Source organism: Callithrix jacchus, chromosome 14, assembly GCF_049354715.1.
Source record: "Callithrix jacchus isolate 240 chromosome 14, calJac240_pri, whole genome shotgun sequence".
Classification (NCBI taxonomy): domain Eukaryota; kingdom Metazoa; phylum Chordata; class Mammalia; order Primates; family Cebidae; genus Callithrix; species Callithrix jacchus.
This window is the reverse complement of record NC_133515.1, coordinates 59,883,811-59,909,744: the sequence shown is the minus strand read 5'-3', so window position 1 is coordinate 59,909,744 and position 25,934 is coordinate 59,883,811. Positions and strand designations below refer to the sequence as shown.

General features: G+C 42.5%; 1 protein-coding gene across 21 annotated transcripts in view; it reads left to right on the top strand.

Annotated features, from left to right (window-relative positions):
- SPTBN1 (spectrin beta, non-erythrocytic 1) overlaps positions 1-25,934 on the top strand; it is a 216,361-nt gene that overhangs the window by 150,661 nt on the left and 39,766 nt on the right. For all 21 annotated transcript variants that reach the window (XM_002757747.6, XM_078349340.1, XM_035272578.3 and 18 more), the window contains 12 exons: positions 6,810-6,983; positions 10,754-10,845; positions 12,485-12,565; positions 12,964-13,079; positions 16,265-16,377; positions 17,176-17,363; positions 18,380-18,497; positions 19,703-19,861; positions 20,833-21,135; positions 22,971-23,124; positions 24,109-24,979; positions 25,067-25,204. In XM_002757747.6, coding sequence (XP_002757793.1) covers positions 6,810-6,983; positions 10,754-10,845; positions 12,485-12,565; positions 12,964-13,079; positions 16,265-16,377; positions 17,176-17,363; positions 18,380-18,497; positions 19,703-19,861; positions 20,833-21,135; positions 22,971-23,124; positions 24,109-24,979; positions 25,067-25,204 — 2,507 coding nt within the window. The remainder of the gene's footprint in view (positions 1-6,809; positions 6,984-10,753; positions 10,846-12,484; positions 12,566-12,963; positions 13,080-16,264; positions 16,378-17,175; positions 17,364-18,379; positions 18,498-19,702; positions 19,862-20,832; positions 21,136-22,970; positions 23,125-24,108; positions 24,980-25,066; positions 25,205-25,934) is intronic.

Here is a 25,934-nt window from a genome sequence, read left to right as displayed (position 1 = left end):
GAAATTAATTTTTTATAGTTACTGTTTCCTAAACTTGCCCAGGTATTGTGCCTTAAAACATTCAGAAGCCCACTCTGAAGCAGATAGAACACACGATGTGGGAGTGTGGTGTACTTGAGTTTTAGTCTCAATTCCCACTCCCCTTGTATCATACCACCAGGAGGTCATCTCACCTCGCTGTGTCTTGTTTATTCTTATTCTGAGGCTTGTTGGTTTTTGAGTTGCATCCACGTCCAGAATGAACCATTTCCTTAGCTCATCTGGCATAGCCATTCACCATCAAAATGGGGTCTCTGTGATGTTGCATTGAACTTCTTCAACCCGTGTAAATGTGTTTGGGCCCTATCACCACCACCACCCCTACACCCTGGACCCCAAATTCATGTGTAAACACACACACATTCCATTGAGATTTTGTAGAGAGAGAATAGAGGTGTGGAATGTCTCATACATGTTTCCTGTTTGTGGGGAGGAGATTCTGAGAGGACCACTTTTTCTGCTGCATTCATTTGAATATAAGTCAGACAAGTGATTATTTGAGATCAAGCTTTCAGGATGAAGTCTGAAAGAACATTGGTTATGTCCTGCTGGTTGGAGCCTGGGAAGGTACCGACAGTCCCCATCTATTCATTAGTCTCTTCCTTAACTTCTTATAATTCCATCCACACACTCCCTGTGCCCTCCGGAGGGAGACTTATGAAAATGGCTGGTGCAGTTAGAAGTTTCTTTCCCCCTTGGTCTGCAGTTCCTATCATGAAGATACTTTATTTGTGATGGAAATAGCACATGTAGGTGGATCACTCACTATTTCACTGCTCAGATACACAAACTGACAAGAAATGAGAGGGAAGGGCCCCTGAATAGCCAAAAAACGTCAGAAGCCCCTGTATCTTTCGTAGTGGCAGTTAATCTCCATCCCTGAAATTTGAACTGTTTTGAGCCAGGAACTTCGTCCAATCCAGAAACCACCTGGATATGAGAAGAAAAGGGGCTGCTGTGAATAGTTAACTTTCTCAGCAGTGAGAAATGACAGCTGATCCAAGAGAGGAAAGGAAAAACGAAAAGAGCACATGTGAGAGCCATATGCAGAGTTCTGCTGACTCCTGGCTGGGAGAGCAGCTCCACCCACCTCAAGGAGGGCTACGCTCATTCCGCTGGCATCCCTTTCTTGTACAGGAGCGTAATCCTGTCTGGGCCAGCTTTAGGAGGCTGATGAGTGTACCGTGGAAAGAGAGAGCACCAGTGTCACCTCAGACAGCACTTGCAGAATCAGAGTCACAGAATTTTAGATTAAGCCCACCACTTTCTACTTTATATCTATTTTTTCTACTTCAATAGGTTGCTTGATTTTGATGTAACCTGATGTAGCACAAATAGCAGATTCTAGCATTTCCCACATACCTGAATTAAAATCATTCTGAAGTTTCTGAAGGCAGAATTCACCTCCCGTTTCTTTTTGGGGGGTAAGGAGGATATCACAATAATTTAGTTTCTGAAGGCAGAATCCACATCCCTTTTCTTTTTCGGGGGTAAGGAGGATATCACAATAATTTCCATTGCCCAGGTTGGGTTCTGCATCTGCAGATTTAACTGACCACAGGTAGAAAATATTCAAGGGAAAGAACTATGAAAAATAACAATACAGAGATAAAACATGATACACTTTTTTAAAAAATACAGTATAACAACTATTTACATAGCATTTACATTGTATTAGTTACAAATAATCTGGCCATGATTTAAAATACATGGGAAGAGGTCGGGTGGGGTGGCTCATGCCTGTAATCCCAGCACTTTGGGAGGCTGAGGTGGGCAGATCATTTGAGGTCAGGAGTTCGAGACCAGCCTGGCCAACATGGTGAAGCGCTGTCTCTACTAAAAATACAAAAATTAGCTGGGTGTGATGGCAGACACCTGTATTCCCAGCTACTTGAGAGCTGAGAGCAGGAGAATCCCTTGAACCCAGGAGGTAGAGGTTGCGGTAAGTTGAGATCGTGCTATTGCACTTTAGCCTGGGTGACAGAGAGAGACTCTCTCAAAAAAATTAATTAATTAATTTTATTTAAAAACCTATATGGGAGGATGTGCATAGGTTATATGCAAATACTGTGCCATTTTGTATAAGCAACTTGAGCACCTATGGATTTTGGTATCCTTGGAGGTCCTGGAATCAATCCCCTGTGGATACCAAGGGACAATTATATTTGAAAATAACATTTACTACTTGTGGTAGGTCTCTGCATGTAATCTTATTTCCTCAGGGTCAACAACATTCTTCTGTTTTTGCTTGTCCTTTTTTATAGGAGAAAGAAAGTAAAAAATAATCTGAGACTGGGCAGACTCAGAATGGCCACTTGTTACCCAAGTAACTTTCCTTTCGTATGTTTTCCATGTAGCACATAGCTGAGGATCTTAAGTACCCAAGGGAAAAGCAGGGGATGGACAAGATACTAAGGTGTGGCTGGCTGCTGCCTTTACCTGTGTGTGCCTAAGTTGCTGCAGCCTGGCCTCCTTTCCCTGGTGAGGTCAGATCAGCACACCACGCCCAATCTGTCTGCCGGCATTCAGTTCACTCTGCACATAACTCTGTGCTCAGAATCGAACCAAAGACGTCTGAGAATACGGAAGCATAAAGCTTCATTCTTGCTCTCAGGAAGCCAACAGTTTAGTTGGAAGTAATAAGAGCAATAAATGAAACAATAGCAAAATTATAATAATTAGTTCCTGGGCTCTGTGGTCCAGACCATTAGTTGTAGAGTTGTGAGGAAAGGGAGACCTGTGAGAACCAGAATGATTGGAAATGGGAAGTGTCTCCAGGAAGGAAAGATGGGCTTTGGCCCGAGTCTTGGAAGGTAGGTAGGTGTGATAAGGTGAGGAGACTGGGGAGTCAGGATGACGGGTCACTGGGTGAGTGCATTCTTCTACATGTGGTTGTGTGCATCCTGGTGGTGTCTTTATGAGATGATGACATCCACTTGAGGTGCAACCTCTACTAGAGGGGGAGTGATGGGAAGTAGAGAGGAAGGAGAGAAGGATGATGTCAGATGAGTGACAGCATGAGCTTGGTGTTGGTACAACAGATAATAGAAACCCATTTTTATGTGTCTGTGCATCTGTGTGTGTGTGTGCGCGCACGCGTGTAGGCACACATAGTGGACTTGAACAAAGCAGGGGGTTTGGGGCACTAACCCCATGCTATTGAAAGTCTTCCTATACATGTGACTCCTCCAAAACTTTTAATAGCCTACTGTTGTCTTATCAATAACATAAACTGTCAATTAATACATATTTTGCATGTTATATATATTACATTACTGTAGTCTTAAGCTAGGGAAAAGAAAATGTTTTTAAGAAAAGGAAGAGAAAAATACATTTAACTGATTCATTAAGTAGAAGCGGATCGTCGTAAATGTCTTCATCCTTGTCTTCACATTAAGTAATTTGAGGAGGAAGAGGAGGGAGGGGTTGGTCTTACCATCTTGGGGTAGTAGAGGTGGAAGAGGTAGAAGGGGAGGCAGAAGAGGCAGGCACACTTGGTGTAACTTTATGGAAATATCACAAGCAGTCTTGAATAATTGGAAGCCTGGAACAAATTCAGTTTGTTTTCTGGTACTGTTTCTTCTACATCCTCTTCCTCATCATTTGTCATCTGTTTATAGGCACCCATTTTCATCAATCATCTTCTGCTAATTTTTCTGATGTGGTGTCTGTTAGCTCTTGAATTTCTCCAGGATCCAAATAATGAAAACCTTCACCACTTTACCTTTTGCCATATCTAAAACCTCTTTCATAATTTCCTTCATCAACTCTGTCATAAGTTCTGTGAAGCCATGTATAACATCTGGGCATCGTTTTCTCCAGCAGGAATTTATTGTTTCAGGCTTGATGGCTTTCACAGCCTTTTCTGTAACAATGATGGCATCTTCAGTGGTGTAATCCTCCCAGACTTTCATGATGTTCTCTCTGTTGGAGATTCTATTCCATAGCATTAACAAACCTTTCCATAGAGTTCTGTGTGTAATGAGCCTTACAAGTCTTTATGACCCCTTGATCCAGAGGCCAAATTAGGGATGTTGTGTCTGGGGACCAGTAGACCATGTCAATGCCTTCAGTGTGCACTGAAGGAGCCAAAGCATCAGTGGAACCAATTCATGAAAAGAGTTGTCATTGTCCAGGCCTTCTCTTTGTACAACCAAAAGACTGGCAGCTGGTATTTATTTTTTCCCTTCAAGGCTCAAAGGTAGCAACTTTATGGATAAGGGCAGTCCTGATTATAAACCCAACTGCATTTTCACACAACAGTATAGTTAGCCTGTCCCTTCTGCCTTAAGTCCTGGTGCTCACCTCTCTTTCTCCTACAAGACTTTTGTGGCATTTTTTTCCCCCCAGAACAGAGCACTTTCATCTGCATTAAAAACCTGATGAGGCAGATAAACTTTTTCCTCAATGATTTTTTCAATGGCATCTGGGAGCTCATGTGCTGCCTCTTGGTTAGCAAAAGTTTTGCTACTCCCAATTCTTTGGCCTTTTTTAAGCCAAACCTCTTTCTGAAATTATCAAACTGGGAGCTCTGTGAACCTTTCCTGGTTCTGAGGGCTACCCACTTAAAAATAAATAAATAAATAAATAGTCATACCATCCTTTCCTGGCATTACATTCTCCAGCCTTAGATATTTCACCTTCCTATGCCTTAAAATTGTCCTATGATGACTTCACTTTTTCTCAAATCATATTAGTCTTTGAATATGCCTCTTTTATGGCAATCCTGCACTTACATAAAAGATGCATTTTTTATTTTTAGAGATGGGGTTTTGCCATGTTGCTCAGGCTGGTCTCAAAACTCCTGGGCACAAGCAGGTCTGCCCACCTCGGTCTCCCAAAGTGCTGGGATTATAGGCATGAGCTGCTGCACCCAGTGAAAGCTGCATTTTCAATGTGAGATGAAAAGATATTTCACAAAAAGTGAAAGGTCTTTGCACCTGCTGATGTAGCTTCAGGGGTGGCTTCACAAATTTCCTTTTCTTTTTTTAGTCTTCCAGTGGTGGGCCATCACAACTGTAGACTTCAGTCTACAATACATAGCAAGCAGTTCAGCCTTTTCTTTTTTTTTTTTTTGAGACGGAGTTTTGCTCTTGTTACCCAAACTGGAGTGCAATGGCGCAATCTTGGCTCACCACAACCTCTGCCTCCTGGGTTCAGGCAATTCTCCTGCCTCAGCCTCCCAAGTAGCTGGGATTACAGGCACGCGCCACCACGACCAGCTAATTTTTTTGTATTTTTAGTAGAGACGGGGTTTCACCATGTTGATCAGGATGGTCTCGATCTCTTGACCTCGTGATCCACCCGCCTCGGCCTCCCAAAGTGCTGGGATTACAGGCTTGAGCCGCCGCGCCCGGCCCTTAATTCAGCCTTTTCTTGTAATGTCATGACTTTTCTCTGCTTCTTGGGAGTATGTCCAGCATCACTAGTGGTGCTTTTTTTAGGTTTCATTATATTACTCGAAGTTTACAGTATTGCACTAGACACTGAAAAATACACAAGAACTGTGAGAGATCACTTTTTACGAGGATACACAGTTTATTAGAGATACCATGTGGAGATGATTAGCGTCGCAAGCATTTTAAGTGGGCACTCAGAATACTTGAGCTTATCGCCATAGGAGTTAGAGATGGCTCTGAAATGATTAGAGTAGTACAGTATGTACCAATATTTAATACTGCACAAATGGTGCCATTACAGTCTGTTTGTTTTGATAATTGTAACTTTATGATAGATTCATATATATTTTATGGTAGTAAATGATAAACATCTACATATATTTTATACACTCATGACATACCATTTTCTCAATTTTTTCTATATTTCTAGGCTATGCCATTCATCTTCTTTTCAAATTGTCACAAATCTCTAAAAAATTTTCCAGTATATTTATTGAAAAAAATCCATGTGTAAGTGTACTTGCACAGTGTAGGCCCATGTTGTTCAAGGGTCAACTGTGTGTATGTGCTATGTTTGTTTGTATCTAGTATATTTTTGTAGATGTATATATACTTTTATAGTACATGTATATATACTTTTATGATAGATAGTGTACTTTATAGTGGATGTATATATACACATATCCATTGTCTACTCTCTATATATATGTTTTTCGCTTTATCTAAAATGTTCACGTTCCAAGGGCCTCTTTTATATTTTGATATAACTGGATAAAAGGAAGAAACATTTGGGGTGTTTAAATTGGACTACACTTGTTTTTTTTCCCTTTTCCCCCTCTTTTCAATAAGTTACACCTTTTTACTTAACCTTCACCACATCCTTGTGCACATAACCACCACTTGGAAATTCCTCTGATTTGATGGCTGTGTTCCCTGTTTTCATTTTGAGCCAACCTTAAGGGTTGCCAGCAGATGACAAACCTAGTTTTACATTTCAAGTAAACAGAAAATCCTCACAGGTGTTTGTCATGCAGTTGCAAAAAAAATGTATGAATGGTAGCAGTAGCGCTGAAATTCTCCATGAGAATTGGATTCTCTCTTTCCTGAACCTCCCTAAACAAATGTTCATGTGTAAACTGTAGCTCCACAATTAATCTCTAAAGAGGAATCAGTTACCATCCCCTTAAGTAAACTTTTCTTCTGTGGCTGTCAGGTAAATACCATCCTTGGACTTAATGAATACCTGTGTTTGTTAATGTTCTGGTCCATGCGGGAGAGTACTGTATGAATGGCCACAGGTGAGGCAGTAACTCGAGGCTCATCTCTATTCTTTTGGGTGATATGTCTCTGCCTCTGCTCTCCTGTTTGTAGCCTAAACCCACCAAGGGACGAATGCGCATCCACTGCCTAGAGAATGTGGACAAGGCCCTTCAGTTCCTGAAGGAGCAGAGAGTCCATCTCGAGAACATGGGGTCCCATGATATCGTGGATGGAAACCACCGGCTGACCCTTGGCCTCATCTGGACCATCATCCTGCGCTTCCAGGTAAGGGTCTCTGCCCAGTGATGCTTAGAACTTGGGCCGACCTCTCAGTTATGAGCATCCTTGTAGAGCTGGCCTCCCCACCTCAGAGGGACCAGGAAGACCAGGTTGAAAGCATGTCTCAGAGTCAGGTGTGTCATATCCCCCCTCAGAATTGAATGCTGCCCCATAGGCATGTGGAAGCTACTATATCCTCCTGCAATTTTACTAGCCCCTGATGGTCTCAGTGGCCCAGGGGCTTCTAGGCTGTATCCCAGCCCACCATTTTGCTGGCACTTGCTTTAAATGTCTGGTCTCTGCTGCTTGGCTTTCAGGAGCAAAGGTATAAGGATGTGGCCAATGCTAGGTTATTAGCACTAGACTGCCTCAGCTTCACTCACCTGTGACATATGTTACAGAATATTTTTAGGAGAAGCCGTTGAGGGTTATGGTATGTATGTGGGCTCCATTTTCACCTTCTCATTCTCTTTGGATGTGAGGAAGAGGTTTGCAGGAGGAAAATACAAAACGCTTAAGTTTCTTTGAATTGATGATGATTTTATGAGTTTTGTTATACTTCAAGGGGAAGGCTCTAAGTATAGAAGTATTTTAAGCCGGAAGGTACTTTCAAGGTCATTTTGTTCACTTCTTTTACTTTATGAAGAAATTAGGGACCCAGAGAAGTTTGAAACCTTGCCCCTGCTGACACAGCCAGCCAGGGCTACAGTGGATACCTCTGACCCCTTAAGAGAGAGCACTCAGCCTTTTGGGACTGTGCAGCACCACTGGCCTGATTACTGGTTCTTTCTCCAGGCACATGCTTCGTGCTCATGCATTCCAATTAAAATTGGAAAGGCAGGCACAGCTTTGTACCATAGTGTCAGGTTTCTCTGCAAACAAATATTCTAATAGTCCTGTCTTCTCAGTGACTATGTTCTTTTGCCATTCCTTCCTGTTCTGCCCTTTAATAAAGATTTGCTTGATTTTTCAGGGTAAACAAAAACCTCACACAAAAAGGAAAAATGGAAAATCAAATTATAACTGGCTTTGTTTTCTTATTGAAACTTGGAAATCAGCCTGTGACCAATTCTTCCTTCTCACTTGCCCTAGGATTGGGCTTCAGATAGTGTTGTGAATATATATGTGGGAGAAAGGGTTAAGGGACTAGAATGAGTTACAGGAAGAAACAGCTTCCTAACTGGCTAGTTCCCAAGCTGGCTGATCATCTGATGCCATTGGGAAGGGCTCTTAATAATTCAGGTTCCCAGGGCCCAGCCCCAGTAATTCTAATTAAGTAGGTCTGAGGATAGAACTGCTCTTGAGGATGGTACAACCTCATTAAAGAAGTTAATTACAGCAATCAAGGACATTTTTTTTCCCTAAACAGATCTCTTATATTTCTGTCATTTAGTTCCTGAATGATTTGAAAATTGAGTAGCCATTGAATCCACTAATTACTTCTCTTGTGTGTTATACCAGCAGAGGTGAAATTATTAGCAGGACACTCTTCAAGCTTCACCCCAGTTTTATGGAGTAAAATGTTGTATTTCTGTTACCTTTGGCCTGCAATAATCAGAGTGTGGAAGGGCATCCTGACTGTGGGCTGTCTTGACAGCGGGTGAGCGCCCAGGTCAGGGAGCTGGCACACACAGCCCTTTTCAGGATTCTCAGTGTGAATTGCATTGAGTCATTGACTAATTCACTTCCTGCCAGCTTGCCTGTTCATATACTTCAACTTACAAATGCTGATGTGTATTTTCTCCCTTTCTGTTAAGGTGAGAAGCATAGGCTGCTAATGTTACTGCGTGCCCTACAGTGTTGGTGTCTGGCATGACTCAGCTTTCTCCAGCAGCTTTATTAAGTCATTATCTATTCTATGAAAATAATATTGTTATGAATCAGCCAAGGCCCAGCTCCTCGGTGAAGCTTTCCTGTGTATCTACAAGGATCTCTCCTTCCCCCTAGCTCCTAAATATATGGTTTTACAAGTTCCTGGTGTGTGTGGGTGTGTGTGTGCATGTGTGTTCTCTCACTGCTGCCAGGATATGGCCTGCCCTATATGTGCATAGAGGTGTCCATTAAATACTGATGATGACACAGATTTTATGATGCTACCCCTTTAAAAGAGAGTAAAAGGGCCGGGTGTGGTGGCTCATGCCTATAATCTCAGCACTTTGGGAGGCCAAGGCAGGTGAATCACTTCAGGTCAGGAGTTCAAAACCAACCTGGCCAACATGACAAAACCATGTCTCTAATAAAAACACAAAAATTAGCCAGACATGGTGGCGTGTACCTGTAATCCCAGTTACTCGGGAAGCTGAGGCAGGAGAATTGCTTGAACTTGGGAGGCAGAAGTTGCAGTGAGCTGAGATTGCACTGCACTCCAGCCTGGCTACAGAGATTCTGTTTCAAAAAAAAAATATTAAAGATGGTAAGAAACTGGAGTGGAAGTCTCTAAGTTAACTAGTTTAAATAGGGAGCTGTCTTCATTTCAGAAGGGTAGGCTTTGTTTCTATATGGGCAAATCTGAAAACAGATACCTTTCTTCACCCAGAAGCATAAGAAAGCCAACGGCTTACTTTGTAAAGTTGCAGCCTGACTTTCCTGGTGAACCTATCTCTCGCCCCTTGAGTGAGGGTTGTTCTTCCACATTCCCTTTCTAATTTTAGGAGTTAGCACTTGAGCTAACGATCCTAATATTAGAGACTAGGGTTTATGTAAACTCAAGCTTCATCTTCTTACCACAATTAAAGTTAGATTTTTTTTTTAAATGTTGTCTCAATTGGAAGGCGCTTTTCGTAGTTGAAAGTTTCTGACTTTTTAATCCTGTATTTATATATTTTGTCTTCATTCTCTCTTTCAAAAAAATTCTGGGAAGTGTTTGTAGATTGAATGGAGTGAAGGGTTGTGGGGAGTGTGGCAGAGCAGAGAAGCTTAAAATGGCTACAGCTGGAGGTGATGGATGGACTCCTGGCCAGCACTTCCACTCCTAATTCCATTTCACATTTTATATACAAGAGGACACTTTCATATAATAGACAAAAGTATATTTGGAGCATTTTGTCTAAAATCACATAGTTGGCAGTTAGCACCTACTCTAAGAACTAACATTCACGGACCCTTATTATGAGCTCAGTACTTCATTATATCATTTAAGTGCATAACAGTGCTGTGAGATTAGCCACTGTCATTATTTCCCTTCCTCAGATGGGGAAGCTGGTGAACTTGCCCGAGGGCACATGGTAGATGATGGAGCCTTGGTTCACATCCAGGCAGTCTGACTTTGGTGCCAGCTGACCAGGCTTTGTGTATAAGGTTGCACATATGCTGCCTCTGGGTGACTTGTGAATGCACACCACGGAAGCACAGTGTTTAAGCACACATTTGCTCTGATAGTTTGGAAATGGTGCACACAGTGCCCTCATCAATGAAAGCTGCAGCTGGTATGAAAAATTGAACTCAGTCTTTTTTGAGGGTCTGATGAGATTCCATATGCATTGTATGAACCACTGTGCTTCGAACTGGAAAGATGTCTCAGGGGTAGAAATGACTTCTGATAGGTGTTGGGAAATCCCTTCAGCCTTCTGTCTGTCTGAAGTAGAAAACCTAGTTCTGGTTGTGTTTCTGGAGTGAGCCCGGACTTTGGGAAGCAGTTTTCATTGTTAGAGTAGATTGTCTGCAGGGCGAGGCTTTGAGCTACAGTTTATTCTTTATGTATATGCAGACCTGTTCTTCAGTGGTTCTGTGAGGCAGCTGACCCATCTATTTGTCTAATATTTCTTTGTAAATCTTAGATCCAGGATATCAGTGTGGAAACTGAAGACAACAAAGAGAAGAAATCTGCCAAGGATGCGTTGCTGTTGTGGTGCCAGATGAAGACAGCTGGGTGAGTGTGAACGCAGAGGGTATTGAGGCTGCTTCTTCCAGGACTGAGTTCCACTGCAGTCATCACTTAGAAGGTGTTGACAGGTATCGTTTCCACTGCTTCCATTGAGAAGTCTTGTTAACTTGTAAGCACTTGATATGATGACTTTTCAATTAGCTCTCAGAATGGAAGGAGTTCTGATTTATATTTTAGACCTGTCATGTCTTCATAATCAGTTTCCTTCTCTTTATTAAGGAATCTCCAGAGAACATTATATTTTGAATTTTAAAACCCTGGATGCATGTTTAGGAATCATACCCATGATATTTTAAGAATACAGTTGTCGGTTTTCTTCACCCTTTAATTTCTGTTTTGGGGAGCTTTCTTTGCACAGTAAACATTAGCATAATCTTTTAATATTATCTGTCAGTTTTCCTTTCTTTCTTTCTTTTTTTTGAGACGGAGTTTCGCTCTTGTTACCCAGGCTGGAGTGCAATGGCACAATCTCGGCTCACTGCAACCTCTGCCTCCTGGGTTCAAGCAATTCTCCTGCCTCAGCCTCCTGAGTAGCTGGGATTACAGGCACGCGCCACCATGCCCAGCTAATTTTTTGTATTTTTAGTAGAGACGGGGTTTCACCATGTTGACCAGGATGGTCTTGATCTCTTGACCTCGTGATCCACCCGCCTCGGCCTCCCAAAGTGCTGGGATTACAGGCTTGAGCCACCGCACCTGGCCCAGTTTTCCTTTCTTTTATTTTTTTCATTGAAATTTCAGTGAAGCTGTTTTTAGAGAACTGCATCTTTTTTCTTGCTTACTAATGTTAGGACTCAACTGTTACTAAGCCTTTGAGTTCTTAGCAAATTGGTTAAAGGTAATAGGTGCTTACTGAGACCCAATTTTAGGTTAATTAGATTTACTGTTAGAACTACTTTAGGTATAGATGTAATTCTAATGAACATGAATTTAGAACATGAACATCAGAACTCCATCCATTCTGAGAGCTAGCTGAAAAGTCATTATGACTGTAAAGAGCTTATGGCCTAATAAAAGGGTCAAGTCAAGTATGAACCTTTAATCAGCCACTAACATAAAGTCATTAATAGTCAGTATGGCATACTGATTCATTATGGGTAATAGCTGATTCATTATGGGTAAGTTTCAAACATAAATTTTTCATGGAGTTACTACTTTTTACAAACTTCATCCAATTAAGTGGCATGTGGAAGAAAGAAAGCTGAGTGTCACATGAACAGATAGTCCCACCACTTCTTATGCCAGAGTAAAGTGTGACAAGGGACTGCAGGTGCTGGTGTCTTTGTAGGTGGAGTATAAAGCCAGTAGAAGTAGAGTCCTCAGAGGTGTCTAGGTTGTGGTCACTTTTTCCTAAGTAAGAGTAGTATTTTAAATCTAGGACACAGTTCACATCTTTTGTGAGATAGAATTACCAAGCAAGAAAAGCCACACGGATGCATGTTTTATTTTTATTTTATAGCAAGCTAGAGTTGGCGGGATATTTGTTCTGACTTGATTGTTCATATTGATATTCACTGCTTTAGGTTTTACAATGCTTACAGACTTTTTATTAACATAGCATTTGGCAAAAGTATAAACCATGTGGTAATGGTATTGCTTTTCCCTTGTGCTTTGTCCTTGGCAGGTACCCCAATGTCAACATTCACAATTTCACCACTAGCTGGAGGGACGGCATGGCCTTCAATGCACTGATACACAAACACCGGTAAGTCCATACAAATCATGCTAGCAACTGTGGGGTAAAATGTTGCTGTCTTTCCATAGCAGGTTTGGGTGACTTTGAATTCCCATCCATTGCTTTACCTGTTGCACCATGATGGAAATTTCTACATTCCATATGAAGAAACTGTGGGAGACTATGTAAATTCTTCCAAACAAAATAAACATAACAGGTTCACCCTTAATCTTTTTTTTCTTAATAGACTTTGACATGTTTATTCAAAAATCAGGTTTCATTGTTCAATGATTCCATAATAGTGTATTTTTAGAGTTTTACTCCACTAAGTGGTGATTTTAACCTTTTTGGACTAACAATCATGTTTCAATGGTCATTTTTTTTTTCAAGACATGATTTTTGTTGTGTTCCACTGTTGTTCTGCACAGGCCTGACCTAATAGATTTTGACAAACTAAAGAAATCCAATGCACACTACAACCTGCAGAATGCATTTAATCTGGCAGAGCAGCACCTTGGCCTCACTAAACTGTTGGATCCTGAAGGTAGGGACTCAGCGGGTAACAGGTGGGATTGTTAGCATCTGTAGCATCCAGGTGTTAATGTAAAATCTGTTTTGTCTCAGTGTGTTTCATTTGTACAACATGCTTTGGGAATTACCAAAGGAAGAGCTTAATTTTGGTTATGGGAGTTTTTTGAGGATTTGTGGAAAGGATGACACTCAAAAAGGCCTTGCAAGATGAATACGATTTAAACAGAGTCTGAAGGGACCATGTGTGGGCAGAGGGACTAGCATGAGCAAAGATGTGGAACCAGGAAAGAGGAAGGTGTGCTTGAAGGACTAATAATTTGATGGGAATGGCGTTTAGGATAATACTAGGGAATACCACTATTCCCTACTATTAGTGGATGAGCAACAGGCAATGGGGAGTCATTGAAGGTTCTTAGCAGCTGTGCTCAAAGTAGGAAACCTGGCATAGGCTCTCAGTCAACACTTGTTGGCTGACGTTTATCATCCAAGCAGATTGGATGGGGATGGGTGAAGACTGGAGGCAAGGGACCTTATTACTAGGCTGTGCTTTGCTTGTGAGCAATAAGAGTTTAAAAGAGGAAGGTGCATTTGGGAAAGGGGAGTGTCAGAGTGGAAGGAGCAGCAGTCATAGTCCGTCCTTACAGCTGACTGCTTGGAGGTTGACCACATCCCATGTTCTGCATGGAACTAATCCTTCTTTACTCTGTGGGTCCCTGTGTAGCTTGGAGCTGACTTGTGTGGAGCAGTCCCCCAGGTTGTATCTCCATTGCTTAACAAAATTCTAATTCTGGGTTCATTTCATTGTGAGCTCTCATAGGACCTTTTTCTAATTTTGAGAAGCATTTAAAATATCAGGATTTGTTTGTAGTGCTGGATATTTGTAGATCCTCTCAGCTGTGAACAAATAGTAGAGAGGAAAAAATCGTGTGTATGTGAGTGAAAGTTTAAAGTTCTTATAAATATAGAACAGGAAGTTTACCTCCCCAAGGGTAGATCAAGGTCATGAGGCTGCCATGCAGGCTTCTTGCTATTTTCCAATGCATCAGATTCACTGATATGTTGGCTAAAGGAAGCTGAGAGAAAATTATCTTTGTGCTAACCCATTAAATGATATCTCAATATAAACAGAAAACTAAAATTCCTTGGGTTTTGATAAATCTTTGTGCTTAACCCCTACCTTACTGTGGGAAGGAATTTTTCCTTAGCCGTACTTCTTTGTGCTTTAATAAGAACCTTTTTTTCCTATCACAGTGACAACATTTTTAAATAACTTACTCATTAGTTAATCTTTCTAATCACTGCCCAGTCTGAAAAGGGGGATTGATGTTTCCCAGATCACAAGACAAGGAGCTAAAAAAGGCAGCTGATGTCGCTTTTGTACTGTGAGTTTGATCTTAATTATTAGTTGTCGAGTGCCCCAAAGAGCATTGGATAAAATATACTTGTAGACAACTTAAAAAGTTTTGCTTGCTCACTTCTTTGAGTTATGTTGACATTTTGTGTTGATTAAATTTGATGCCTACACTGGCATTTTTTTCTGGCTGCCCTCCAATTCACTCTCCTTTGTGCACACTTTGATGGGTTGAGCAGACACAGGAGCCCTGGGGTAGGGAACAGTAGGTATGATCCTGGCCCTTACCACCACTGACTGCCTTAGTGACCCTGGGCAGGGAGTGTGCCAGCCTTGTGTCCTAATGTTCTGTTTAAATTAAGAGAAACAGTCTTTCTCCATACAAGGCTGTCAGGGGCAGCAATAGGAATGGAGGTGTGTGTATGAATGTGTATTGACAAAGAGCCTGATAATATCTGTTAAGAGCTGTCCTGTGTGTTCTCTTTGCAACCTAGCCCAAGTTGAGTCTACTCAATATTGCCAAACTTCAAAGACTTGCCATTTTAAGTTGTTTGTTCCTTCTCTCAATACCTATTTATTGACCACCTACTTTGTGCAGGATGACACAGTGGGAAGGTGGGAGGTAGAGTGGCATAGGGGCTTCCCAGGACAGGTTTCTACCTTTGGGGACTGAGTTTCGTAAGGCAAACAAAACATGCATAAAAAATCATAACCTGCCAAAAAGTGGACTGTGTGTCCATACAAAGCCCTAAGGGAATAGAGGAGGGAGACCATAATTTCAGCTGTAGGGATCATAAATGGTTGTGTTGGGTGGTAATTTTTGAAATGGACCTTGAAGGATAGCAAGAAAGTTGTGGGGTCACGAAAGTTATTTCAGACCAAGGAAAGTCACAAGTAAAGGAAGGCATATTGAAATCTATGCGGTGTGTATAGGGAATCGTGGATGGTCACTTTGATTCAGAGATACAGTGCTAGATGCAGTGGCTTGCACCTGTGATTTCAGCTACTTAAGAGGCTGAGGTGGGAGGGTTGCTCGAGCCCTAGAGTTTGAGGCTGCATTGAGCTATGATCATGTCACTGCATTCTAGCTTGGGTGACAGTGAGACCCTGTTTCAAAAAACTTTTTAAAATAAGGGATATAGTGCCTGAGAGGTAATAGGCTATAGAATTTAGAAATGTCTCAAATGATGCTTGACACTTGAAAGAAGCCTGGTGAATATTTGAGAAATTGATGAAAAAAAGGGAAGGAAGGTTATAACCAGATTCTAGAGGACTGAAATGCTTATATTTTATTCTTCAGATTGAGTAATTTTGAGCTAGGAGCAACTGTATTCACAACTGTGCTTCTGGAAGATCAATCTGGGTGCACTCTGTGAAGGAAATCGAGAATCGAGTACTAGAGAAAGCTGATGAAGGGAGCCATTATTTCAGGTCTGGTTATATGAAGGATATGGGTCTGAACCATGTATGACAATAAGGATTCCATAAATAAGGGTCATCCCAACTCAGACTTAGTGACTAGCTGCTGAATACTGGTAACAAGGAGATAAAGATATCCAAGGTTTGAATGACAGGGATATGGTGCTGGTCCTGTAGGTAGAAATGAGTACTCAAGAAGAGCAAACAGTGTGGTGGTGAGGCAAGAAGAGGAACATGTGTGTCTGTAGAAGGCATTTCATGAATATTCACATAATAAAGGATAATAAAGGTTATTATCCTTGTAAATAATGCACTGATGGTGGAATGCTTAAGTACAAACATAAAGACACTGTACTGTTTTGTTCCTGCTGCCTGGGTGGGGCACAGTAGCATGCAGCACACTGAACAGAGTCTTCTCTGGGTTGCAGACATCAGCGTGGACCACCCTGATGAGAAGTCCATAATCACTTACGTGGTAACTTATTACCATTACTTCTCTAAGATGAAGGCTTTGGCTGTTGAAGGAAAACGAATTGGAAAGGTGAGCTCATGCCATTTTTGTGAGGTGTGAAACATAATTAGGGTTTATTGAGCCCTCATTCACCCATCCATTCATAAAGTTTGCCAATAGCAATTTGTAGTGGACTCTCCAGATGGTAGGGAAGTTGGCAGAAGCCTCTTCATCCTGAAGGGTAGGTTACAAGGTGGGAAAGATGATCACCATATTTAGGAAAGGATCTGAGGGCTATCTCAAACCCAGAAACATTCTTCTCCTCAACCTCTCCAGGAAATTGGGTATTGGAAATCTGATTGAGTTGGCTAATGTCATGGGTGCGACATCCTACTTACCACAGTTGAAAAGGCCCCAGTATCATGCTTTCTGCTTTTCGTTTGGCTGATGTTCACCTACCATGTTTTCAAAACACCTCAGACTGGATGACTTTGTCTTCTCAATGCAGTGGAGTTGATAATGGGCATTTATGGGGCAGGACTGAGCTAAATAGAGCCCTTTTGTTTTTCTAGGGATTTCAGATGTTGGACTACACAAATCATTCAGAATCTCATTGCTTGGGGGTTGGGAAGTTGCAGAACCAATTACAGTTAAGCTGTCATTGCTCACAAATAATAGTCTGAGTGCCCCTTAGCAAATGGTTCCTTGAGTTAAAATGCTTGTGCCCAAGTACAGCTGAACTGTTTCAGAGCTGGCAGAACTGTTTCGGAGCCGGCAGATCTTTTTCAAAGCCAGTTGTTTTGTGTCCTTGGGCTCGTGGAGGGTTGCAATTGTATTTAACTTATGGGGTGACGTGATCTTTTCAATTTCTCTGTCCCTTGTTTACAGGTCCTTGACAATGCTATTGAAACAGAAAAAATGATTGAAAAGTATGAATCACTTGCCTCTGACCTTCTGGAATGGATTGAACAAACCATCATCATTCTGAACAATCGCAAATTTGCCAATTCACTGGTCGGGGTTCAACAGCAGCTTCAGGCATTCAACACTTACCGCACTGTGGAGAAACCACCCAAGTAAGATGCAAATTGTAGTGTGTGACCATTAATATGGAAAGACACATCACTATAGCCAACAGACCCCTATGTTCTGACTTCTGTAATCTCATCTCTTAACTGAATGCCTCTCACCAGTGGCGTGTCCTACTCCTTTTCATCTGATTCTGTGTTGCTGAGATTTATGACAGATCATGCCCTCTCTGAGCCCTTCCCAGTAGAAATGTGCCACTGATGTACAGGATATACTAGAATTCTAAGAAATGGTACAAGTCTCCAACCCCTTATCCAAAGCCATTGTGCCTAGTATGTTTCAGGATTCATAATTTTTGGATTTTAGAAAAACAGCACAGCTCATATGTTGTATATTACAAGACCCCAGATGGGACTAAGGTAGTAATCCATAAGCCCAATAATTATCTATAGCAGGATGTGTAAACCTTCACATTATATTAGATAAAGAAAGACTAAATAATTTCATAACAATTCAGATCAAGTTTTGCAACTCCCAAAAAAAGTTTGATTTTGTTTTCTGTATTTTTTTTTTTAGGTTCATAATTGTTAAATAAGGATTGTAGACCTTATTTATTGCTTACCATAGTTCCAAAGTCATTTTTTCTTTTCTGAAAACTCAGTTGCATATACCTTTGTAAAGTCTCTAAAACTCACTGAAAATTACATTAGGTAGACATTTGAAATAATCTGTGTTGAATGCATTCAACTGCACTGAATAAATGAATGAATGAAATCCATTGTCCAGGATTTAGGGTTTAAACCTTGATTGAAGTGAATACGAAAGAGTATTGCATGCCCTTGACACCATCAAATATAAATCTAGCAACAACAAATAACCACAAAAAAATTCCACAGTTTGGTACATTTCAAGGTTTGCAGTAGCCAGTAAGTGCCCTACTGCTATCTCTTTGACATGTATTTCACATAAGTGAGACCACAGTTAAATGGTTTTTAAAATGTATAAGTGTGTGAATCTTTTTTTTTTTCTCCAGTAACAAATGAATGTTTTCCCCTGTGTTTAGATTTACTGAGAAGGGGAACTTGGAAGTGCTGCTCTTCACCATTCAGAGCAAGATGAGAGCCAACAACCAGAAGGTCTACATGCCCCGGGAGGGGAAGCTCATCTCTGACATCAACAAGGTAAAGTGGATCTGGACTTGACATGAGTCCTGACCTCCTGGAGGCTTCAGGTCCTATCACTAGGTCTCAACTGCTAAGGGGACAAGAGAATGGAAGGGGCTGTCTCCACCTGCTGAATTAACAGTTGGCAGCTGGTACTCAGGTGTGACAAAGGATCAAGCAAGCAGTGGTGCTGGGGTAGGCTGCTGGAGGCTTCTGGGGGACAATGTTAGACTTTATCAAACCAGCTTTGGTGCAGGCCAGTCACTGCGTTACTCAGATTCATAATTACTTTTACCCCTCATCTGAGGCAATTGTTTCAAACATTTTTAAATTACAGAAAGGAGAAATTGAAACCTTATTTCATGTGTTTGGAATCTGAGAGGTTGTGGAGCTTAGGATATTGGCTTCTTCTTCCATTAGATAAGCTAAGCTGTCAAACAGTTTTCAGCATCGTGCCTATTATGCCTGTGGTTATAGAAATTCGCAGCAGGCATTATTTCCAACTAGAAAGAAATTTGAGAAATCTAGAACTCTGGTCACTTGTACACATCTGCATTCCTTTTTTCTGCTCATTAAAAATAATTTTTTTTAAAAATGGAGACAAGGTCTTACTATATGGCCCAGGGTAGTCCTCCCACCTCTGCTTTCAAAATGCTGGAATTACAGGCGTGAGCCTCTGCAGCTGGCCCCACTTAGATTCCCTTGAGAGGAATGTTTGGATCTTTTTTTTTTATGTGAAGAAAGATATTTCATAGGAAAGAATTTAATGTGGACAATAGGTCAGGATTTTGAAAGAAATACTCAGATATGTAAATTTTTAAAGTGTGGCTCAGGGTGGAATGAATGAGATTCATATGATTTCTTAGAAAAGTCATTTATCTTTTTCATATGATCAAAGCTGTTTAAGATAATTTGTTTCCTCTTAAAGTAAAAGATTTATAATTTACTTATATTGCTTTATATTTCTAGTTTTGTTTTCCAAATACAACACAGAATTTTTAGATTTAGATGACAGAAGAGCGTTTTCTTGAGGATACAGTGAGAGAAAAATCCCTTTTTTTTCCTCAAAGCTTGAGAGCCAATGAAGGTGGGAATGGGATTTCCCATTCAAGTTCTCAGGTCTTTTTGAGAAATACTAGCTGTTGGCTATAGCCACGGAAGTTTCTTTGAACACTTGTAGGAAACTGTTTGTGTTTATGTTGTGTGTATTTTCATTTTTGTAGGCCTGGGAAAGACTGGAAAAAGCTGAACACGAAAGAGAACTGGCTTTGCGGAATGAGCTCATAAGACAGGAGAAACTGGAACAGCTCGCCCGCAGATTCGATCGCAAGGCAGCTATGAGGGAGACTTGGCTGAGCGAAAACCAGCGTCTGGTGTCTCAGGTTCTGCTCTAGACATTGTTAAAAAGATGGTTCCTGGGGTAATCTAGAAACACAGACCATCCCCAGGGGCATAGGGCCAGAGGACAACTGCTTGTCAACATCCAGTATTCTGGAGGAACTGTCAGGTCATCTTGGCCACTTCCTATGAAGAGGATGTTTATAATTACTGATACACATTTCTATTTATGTAACTTTTCATAGATTTGGAAGCAGCTCAAGCAGAGTTTGTTTAGAGCCATTGAGTGTGTGTGAACTATTCACATTTATAATAAGTTTTAACAGTTTCTCTCTTTTCTTTAATCTTTGACCTTTGAGGCATTTAGACTGGTTGTGAAATAAACAAAAGTGGCTTGCTTTTCCACTTGGCTTGACGTAAGCTATCACCTGCTCTAACTTTTCAGTAAGGTACTAGATAAGAGCTGAGCTCCTCTGCAAAATGAGCAGTTACTAGTTTACTTTGAGGAGGTTATCTAAGCTCAAGGCAGAGACCAGTGGGGTAGGGGGACTTAGGAGTCTGAGTTGGCTTTAATCCTGAGCATGTCAGGGATTAATGTGTGCTCAGGATTTTATGTCTGTTCTGTTTTTTTTTTTCTTTTTGGCGGGAGTGGGGAGTAGTGGGGGCATGGGACAGGATTACTATTATTTTTTGAGATAGAGTTTTATGCTTGTCGCCCAGGCTGGAGTGCAATGGTGTAATACCAGCTCACTGCAGCTTCTACTTCCCAGGTTCAAGTGATTCTCCTGCCTCATCCTACCAAGTAGCTGGGATTACAGGCATGTGTCACCATGCCTGGCTAATTTTTTATTTTTAGTAGAAACAGGGTTTCACCATGTTGGCCAGGCTAGTCTCGAACTCCTGACTTCAGGTGATCCACCCGCCTCGGCCTCACAAAGTGCAAGCATTATAGGTGTGAGGCAATGGGCCTGGCAGGATTTTTTATTTTCCTTGTTTTCATTCCATTTCTCTGTAGGACAACTTTGGATTTGACCTTCCCGCAGTTGAGGCCGCCACCAAAAAGCATGAGGCCATTGAGACAGACATTGCCGCATACGAGGAGCGTGTGCAGGCTGTGGTAGCAGTGGCCAGGGAGCTTGAGGCTGAGAATTACCATGACATCAAGCGCATCACAGCGAGGAAGGACAATGTCATCCGGCTCTGGGAATATCTACTGGAACTGCTCAGGGCCCGGAGACAGCGGCTCGAGATGAACCTGGGGCTGCAGAAGATATTCCAGGAAATGCTCTACATTATGGACTGGATGGACGAAATGAAGGTAAAACCTGACTGAAAGGAAGGAGGGCAGAGCTGATCCAACTAGGGCTCTCTTTTCTAGGACCTACTCACTAAACCCCTACATACAGCTGCATGCCTTGTCTAACTGCTCACCTGTACAGCTAGAGAATAGCCACATCACCCCTAGGAAAATTGCTAGCTCAGTAGTTAAATGAGACATGAAGGGTGAAAAAGTTGTAAAGACCAGTTGAGTAGCTAGAGCTCTGTTTCTATGAGTAAGATCTATCTTAGGTATATTCCATTGTAGGGAATCAATCACATTGTGGTTTTCTTTATTTTTAATTCTTCAGGGTTAAACTAACTTACCAGTTCATCGATCTGTGAGTGAGTGATACTACATTGGGAAGGGGGTCCCGGAGAGGTGGTGTTAGGAGGAAGGAGAGTAGTAGGTGCTGTGAACAGAGGATAGACCAGGAACCAGGCAGCCAGAGTTCGGATTGTGAGTGTCTGAGTTGCCTAATCTCTTTGAGCCCTTTTTCTTGATCTTTAAATGGAGATTATACATCCTGTCTACCTTAACCAGTTATTGCAAGGATGGAATGCAGGAATATGTGCATGATCATAGGATGGGCTGGTTGGCAGTGGCCGCTTGTGCCATTTATTGACCACCCTCAGCATAGAGTTCTAACCATTCCCCCTTCCCAGGAAGAGACCTACTGTTGTGCCGTGGCCCTGTACCTGTTCATGTCCTCCAATGCGGGCCATGGATTACTCAGCCATGTCAAGCAGTTCTCCAGCTGGTAGGCCTTTAGCCTTGTAGATAGAAGAAAATAGGTCAGTTTTCGGCCAGTCCCATGAAGATTCCTTTGTCTCAGCATGCTGTGTTCCCAAGTTTGACCTTATGCAAGAGATTTCCTTCCCAAGATATAAGCTGTCATCTGTTGCCTACCTCTTAGACTGTTTCTGGCAGAGGGGCAAGGCCACCTGATATCATCAGTTTTCTCTTCTATTGTTCCAGATTTACAGTGTTCGTAGGTTTGGTCTCTCTTGACCTCTTGAAATGGAAATGTTGGTAAAATGTAGCAGAAAGGGACTTTCATTTTATAAATCATGATGCATGTTGTAATTCAGGTTGGTCCAAAGACTTCCTCAGAAGTAAGAGTGAAGCAGAAATTCCATCTGGCAAGGATGTAGAATGAGCCCCAAATTTGGCTGGTTAATGGAAGAAACAAGAAAGTATCAGTGGGTTCAAACTTAAACCCTGGAGTTGCTTGGGGTCTACTAAGCAAGACAGCCGCCTGACCCTACTTTCCTTATTAAGTTAAAAATATGGCTTGTAAGCTTTTCAAGTAGATTCTTCTCCCATGGATTATTTAAGTATAGTAGAGGCATACCAATAAGCTCTTAACGGTGGAAAAGCCTCCACTTACAGGCTCAGCAACTTCTAAAAGATTTCTTTCAACTTTGAAGTGACCAGGTCTATCATCTTTGTTTTATTTTATATTTTGAGTAGTTGTTGCAGTGTTTTTTTTCTTGAAGCTTCAGTTTATATTTTGAAATCTTTCATATAGCCCTCTCCTTCCCCCACCCCTGCCACATTTTTCTTCTGTTTTGCACTCTTTAGTGTAGATTTGGCTTGCTTATTCTAAGGTTGGTGATCCTTAGTTTGTGATAGCTCTCCTGACTCAGGCTTTCAGGTTTGATTTGTTTTGTTCTTGTTTGTTGGCCCTCATCTTCCCCTGAAGGTGTGGGGTTCACGACAGGCTAGAGGGAAGGTACAGCTTTGTTGCTGGCTCTCTGCTTGTTCAAAGATTATGTGATGCTGAAGTCAAGGCTATAGTTACAGATGTCCTTTTGGTTGCCTCTTCTGCACAGGTGCTAGTATTATCTCAAGACTATGGCAAACACTTACTTGGTGTGGAAGACCTGTTACAGAAGCACACCCTGGTTGAAGCAGACATTGGCATCCAAGCAGAGCGGGTGAGAGGTGTCAATGCCTCCGCCCAGAAGTTCGCAACAGATGGGGAAGGTAAGGATGGCCCCTTCCAGGCATTACCTTCTGGTCACCAGAGATTCAGATTTATAGAAGCACAATGGACCTTTTAAAGTTACTGTGCCACTATACATTCCTGGTGGGTTTGTCATGGGAGCATGAGATACAGTGGAGTGGCCTTCTGAACACTAACTCTGTCTTGTTTTTCTGGAATTGATATGTCCTTTCCTTAAATATACAAATGCTGGTTGCCTTTGAGTGGCTTAGTGTTTAACAGTGAGCCATATCGTACTCTCTATGACCTTGCACCGACACCCTAGTGTGGCTGCTCCAGCAGTTCCTGACTTTCACAGCTGGTCAAAGATAGCTCAGTTTGGAGGATGATTGGAATGGTTTGGCTTGCTTCTTATATTTCTTTCTCTTTTTTTTGTAAGAGATAGAGTCTCACTGTGTCACTCAGGCTGGAGTGCAGTGGCGAGATCTTGGCTCATTGCAACCTCCGCCTTCCCAGGTTCAAGTGATTCTCCTGCTTCAGCTTTCCAAGTAGCTGGGACTACAGGCGTGTACCACCACACCAGCTAATTTTTGTATTTTTTGGTAGAGATGGGGTTTCTCTATGTGTTGGCCAGGCTGGTCTCAAACTCTTGACCTCAAGTGATCCACCTGCCCTGGCCATCCTAAGTGCTGGGTTTACAGGCGTGAGCCACTGCGCCCAGCTCTGCTTCTTATATTTCTAGAAACAAATGCAGCTGCCTTTCTCATATGATTCAAGTGCTTTCTTGGTTCATAAGTGATCACTTTGCAGTTGGGCCAAAAAAAAGTAGTAATATTTATCTCATTGCCCTCACCCCTGTTTCAGTCAAGATATTAGAAGGTGCTTCATTGCCTTATCACACAGCCCTGCATTTAGATTTAACAGTGAGCTGGTAATCATAAGAACGTAGCTCACTGTCTGCGAGTGAGTCTGCACCTATGCTGAGCACCGTCACACACCCACATTCCTTCATTGATGTTAAACAGGTTACAAGCCCTGCGACCCCCAGGTAATCCGAGACCGCGTGGCCCACATGGAGTTCTGTTATCAAGAGCTTTGCCAGCTGGCGGCTGAGCGCAGGGCCCGTCTGGAAGAGTCCCGCCGCCTCTGGAAGTTCTTCTGGGAGATGGCAGAAGAGGAAGGCTGGATAAGGGAAAAGGAGAAGATTCTATCCTCTGATGATTATGGGAAAGACCTGACCAGTGTCATGCGCCTGCTCAGCAAGCACCGGGCATTTGAGGACGAGATGAGTGGCCGCAGTGGCCACTTTGAGCAGGCCATCAAGGAAGGCGAAGACATGATCGCAGAGGAGCACTTTGGGTCGGAGAAGATCCGTGAGAGGATCATTTACATCCGGGAGCAGTGGGCCAACCTGGAGCAACTCTCGGCCATTCGGAAGAAGCGCCTGGAGGAGGCCTCCCTGCTGCACCAGTTCCAGGCAGATGCTGATGACATTGACGCCTGGATGCTGGATATCCTCAAGATTGTCTCCAGCAGCGACGTGGGCCATGACGAGTATTCCACACAGTCTCTGGTCAAGAAACACAAGGACGTGGCGGAAGAGATCGCCAATTACAGGCCCACCCTTGACACGCTGCATGAGCAAGCCAACGCCCTCCCCCAGGAGCATGCCGAGTCTCCAGACGTGAGGGGCAGGCTGTCGGGCATCGAGGAGCGGTATAAGGAGGTGGCAGAGCTGACGCGGCTGCGTAAGCAGGCGCTCCAGGACACCCTGGCCCTGTACAAGATGTTCAGCGAGGGTGATGCCTGTGAGCTCTGGATCGATGAGAAGGAGCAGTGGCTCAACAACATGCAGATCCCAGAGAAGCTGGAGGACCTGGAGGTCATCCAGCACAGGTGAGCGGGGCACTGCTGGGCACTACCCTGTACCTTGTGGCTACCAGTGGCCTAGGAGGTGACCGCCTTGTCAAATTGCTGTTTCAGATTTGAGAGCCTAGAACCAGAAATGAACAACCAGGCTTCCCGGGTTGCAGTGGTGAACCAGATTGCACGCCAGCTGATGCACAGCAGCCACCCAAGTGAGAAGAAAATCAAAGCCCAGCAGGACAAACTCAACACGAGGTGAGCACACGGCCAGCAGCGTGCCAACCTTCCACATGTGGGGCTGGAGAGGGTGAGGTCACTCACTGAGCATTGCTTTTGGGAATTTCCCATGCAGGGTCATTGACATTACCACACTGATGTCATGGCATTGACACCTGCTTTTTGACTTGTCTTTGTTTTGCAAGAAGTGTCTGTCAGGGCAACATCATTGGTTGCAAAAGGATGATCTAAGCCAGCCTAGCACCTGCCCCTCTCCATACCAAAGTTAGGGACTTGGTGTGACCTGTGTCCAGTGTAGACAGTATTAGAAGATGACAATTGTGCTGTCCCTTTTAAAGTAACTTTAGGAACAAGACTGTAGCCTAATTTGCCAATGAAAGTCATGATTGTCAGGGCAGACCTTTGTCCTGGTCTTACCTTTGTGTTGAGTAAACATTTTTGAGTAGGTTGTGGCAGCCGGCCATCAGTCTTAGATTTGGAAAACGTTCATTAGGTTTAGTTCAGAGATGTGTAAAATATGTGTTGCTGACATGAATTAATTGACTCTGGGAATGGATGTGTTGTCATTGCTCACGTTGGAGCTCATTAACACATTCCTCTTCATGGCAGGCTTTTTCCAGATTACATTGCATCCTGAGCCATCTCCATTATATTTGGTGTTCACAGTCTGAGTGAGATGATTTTCCAAAAAGCATGTAGTCAAAGCAAAGATGGAGAGAACAGATAAGCAGCATTAACCATCACTGTT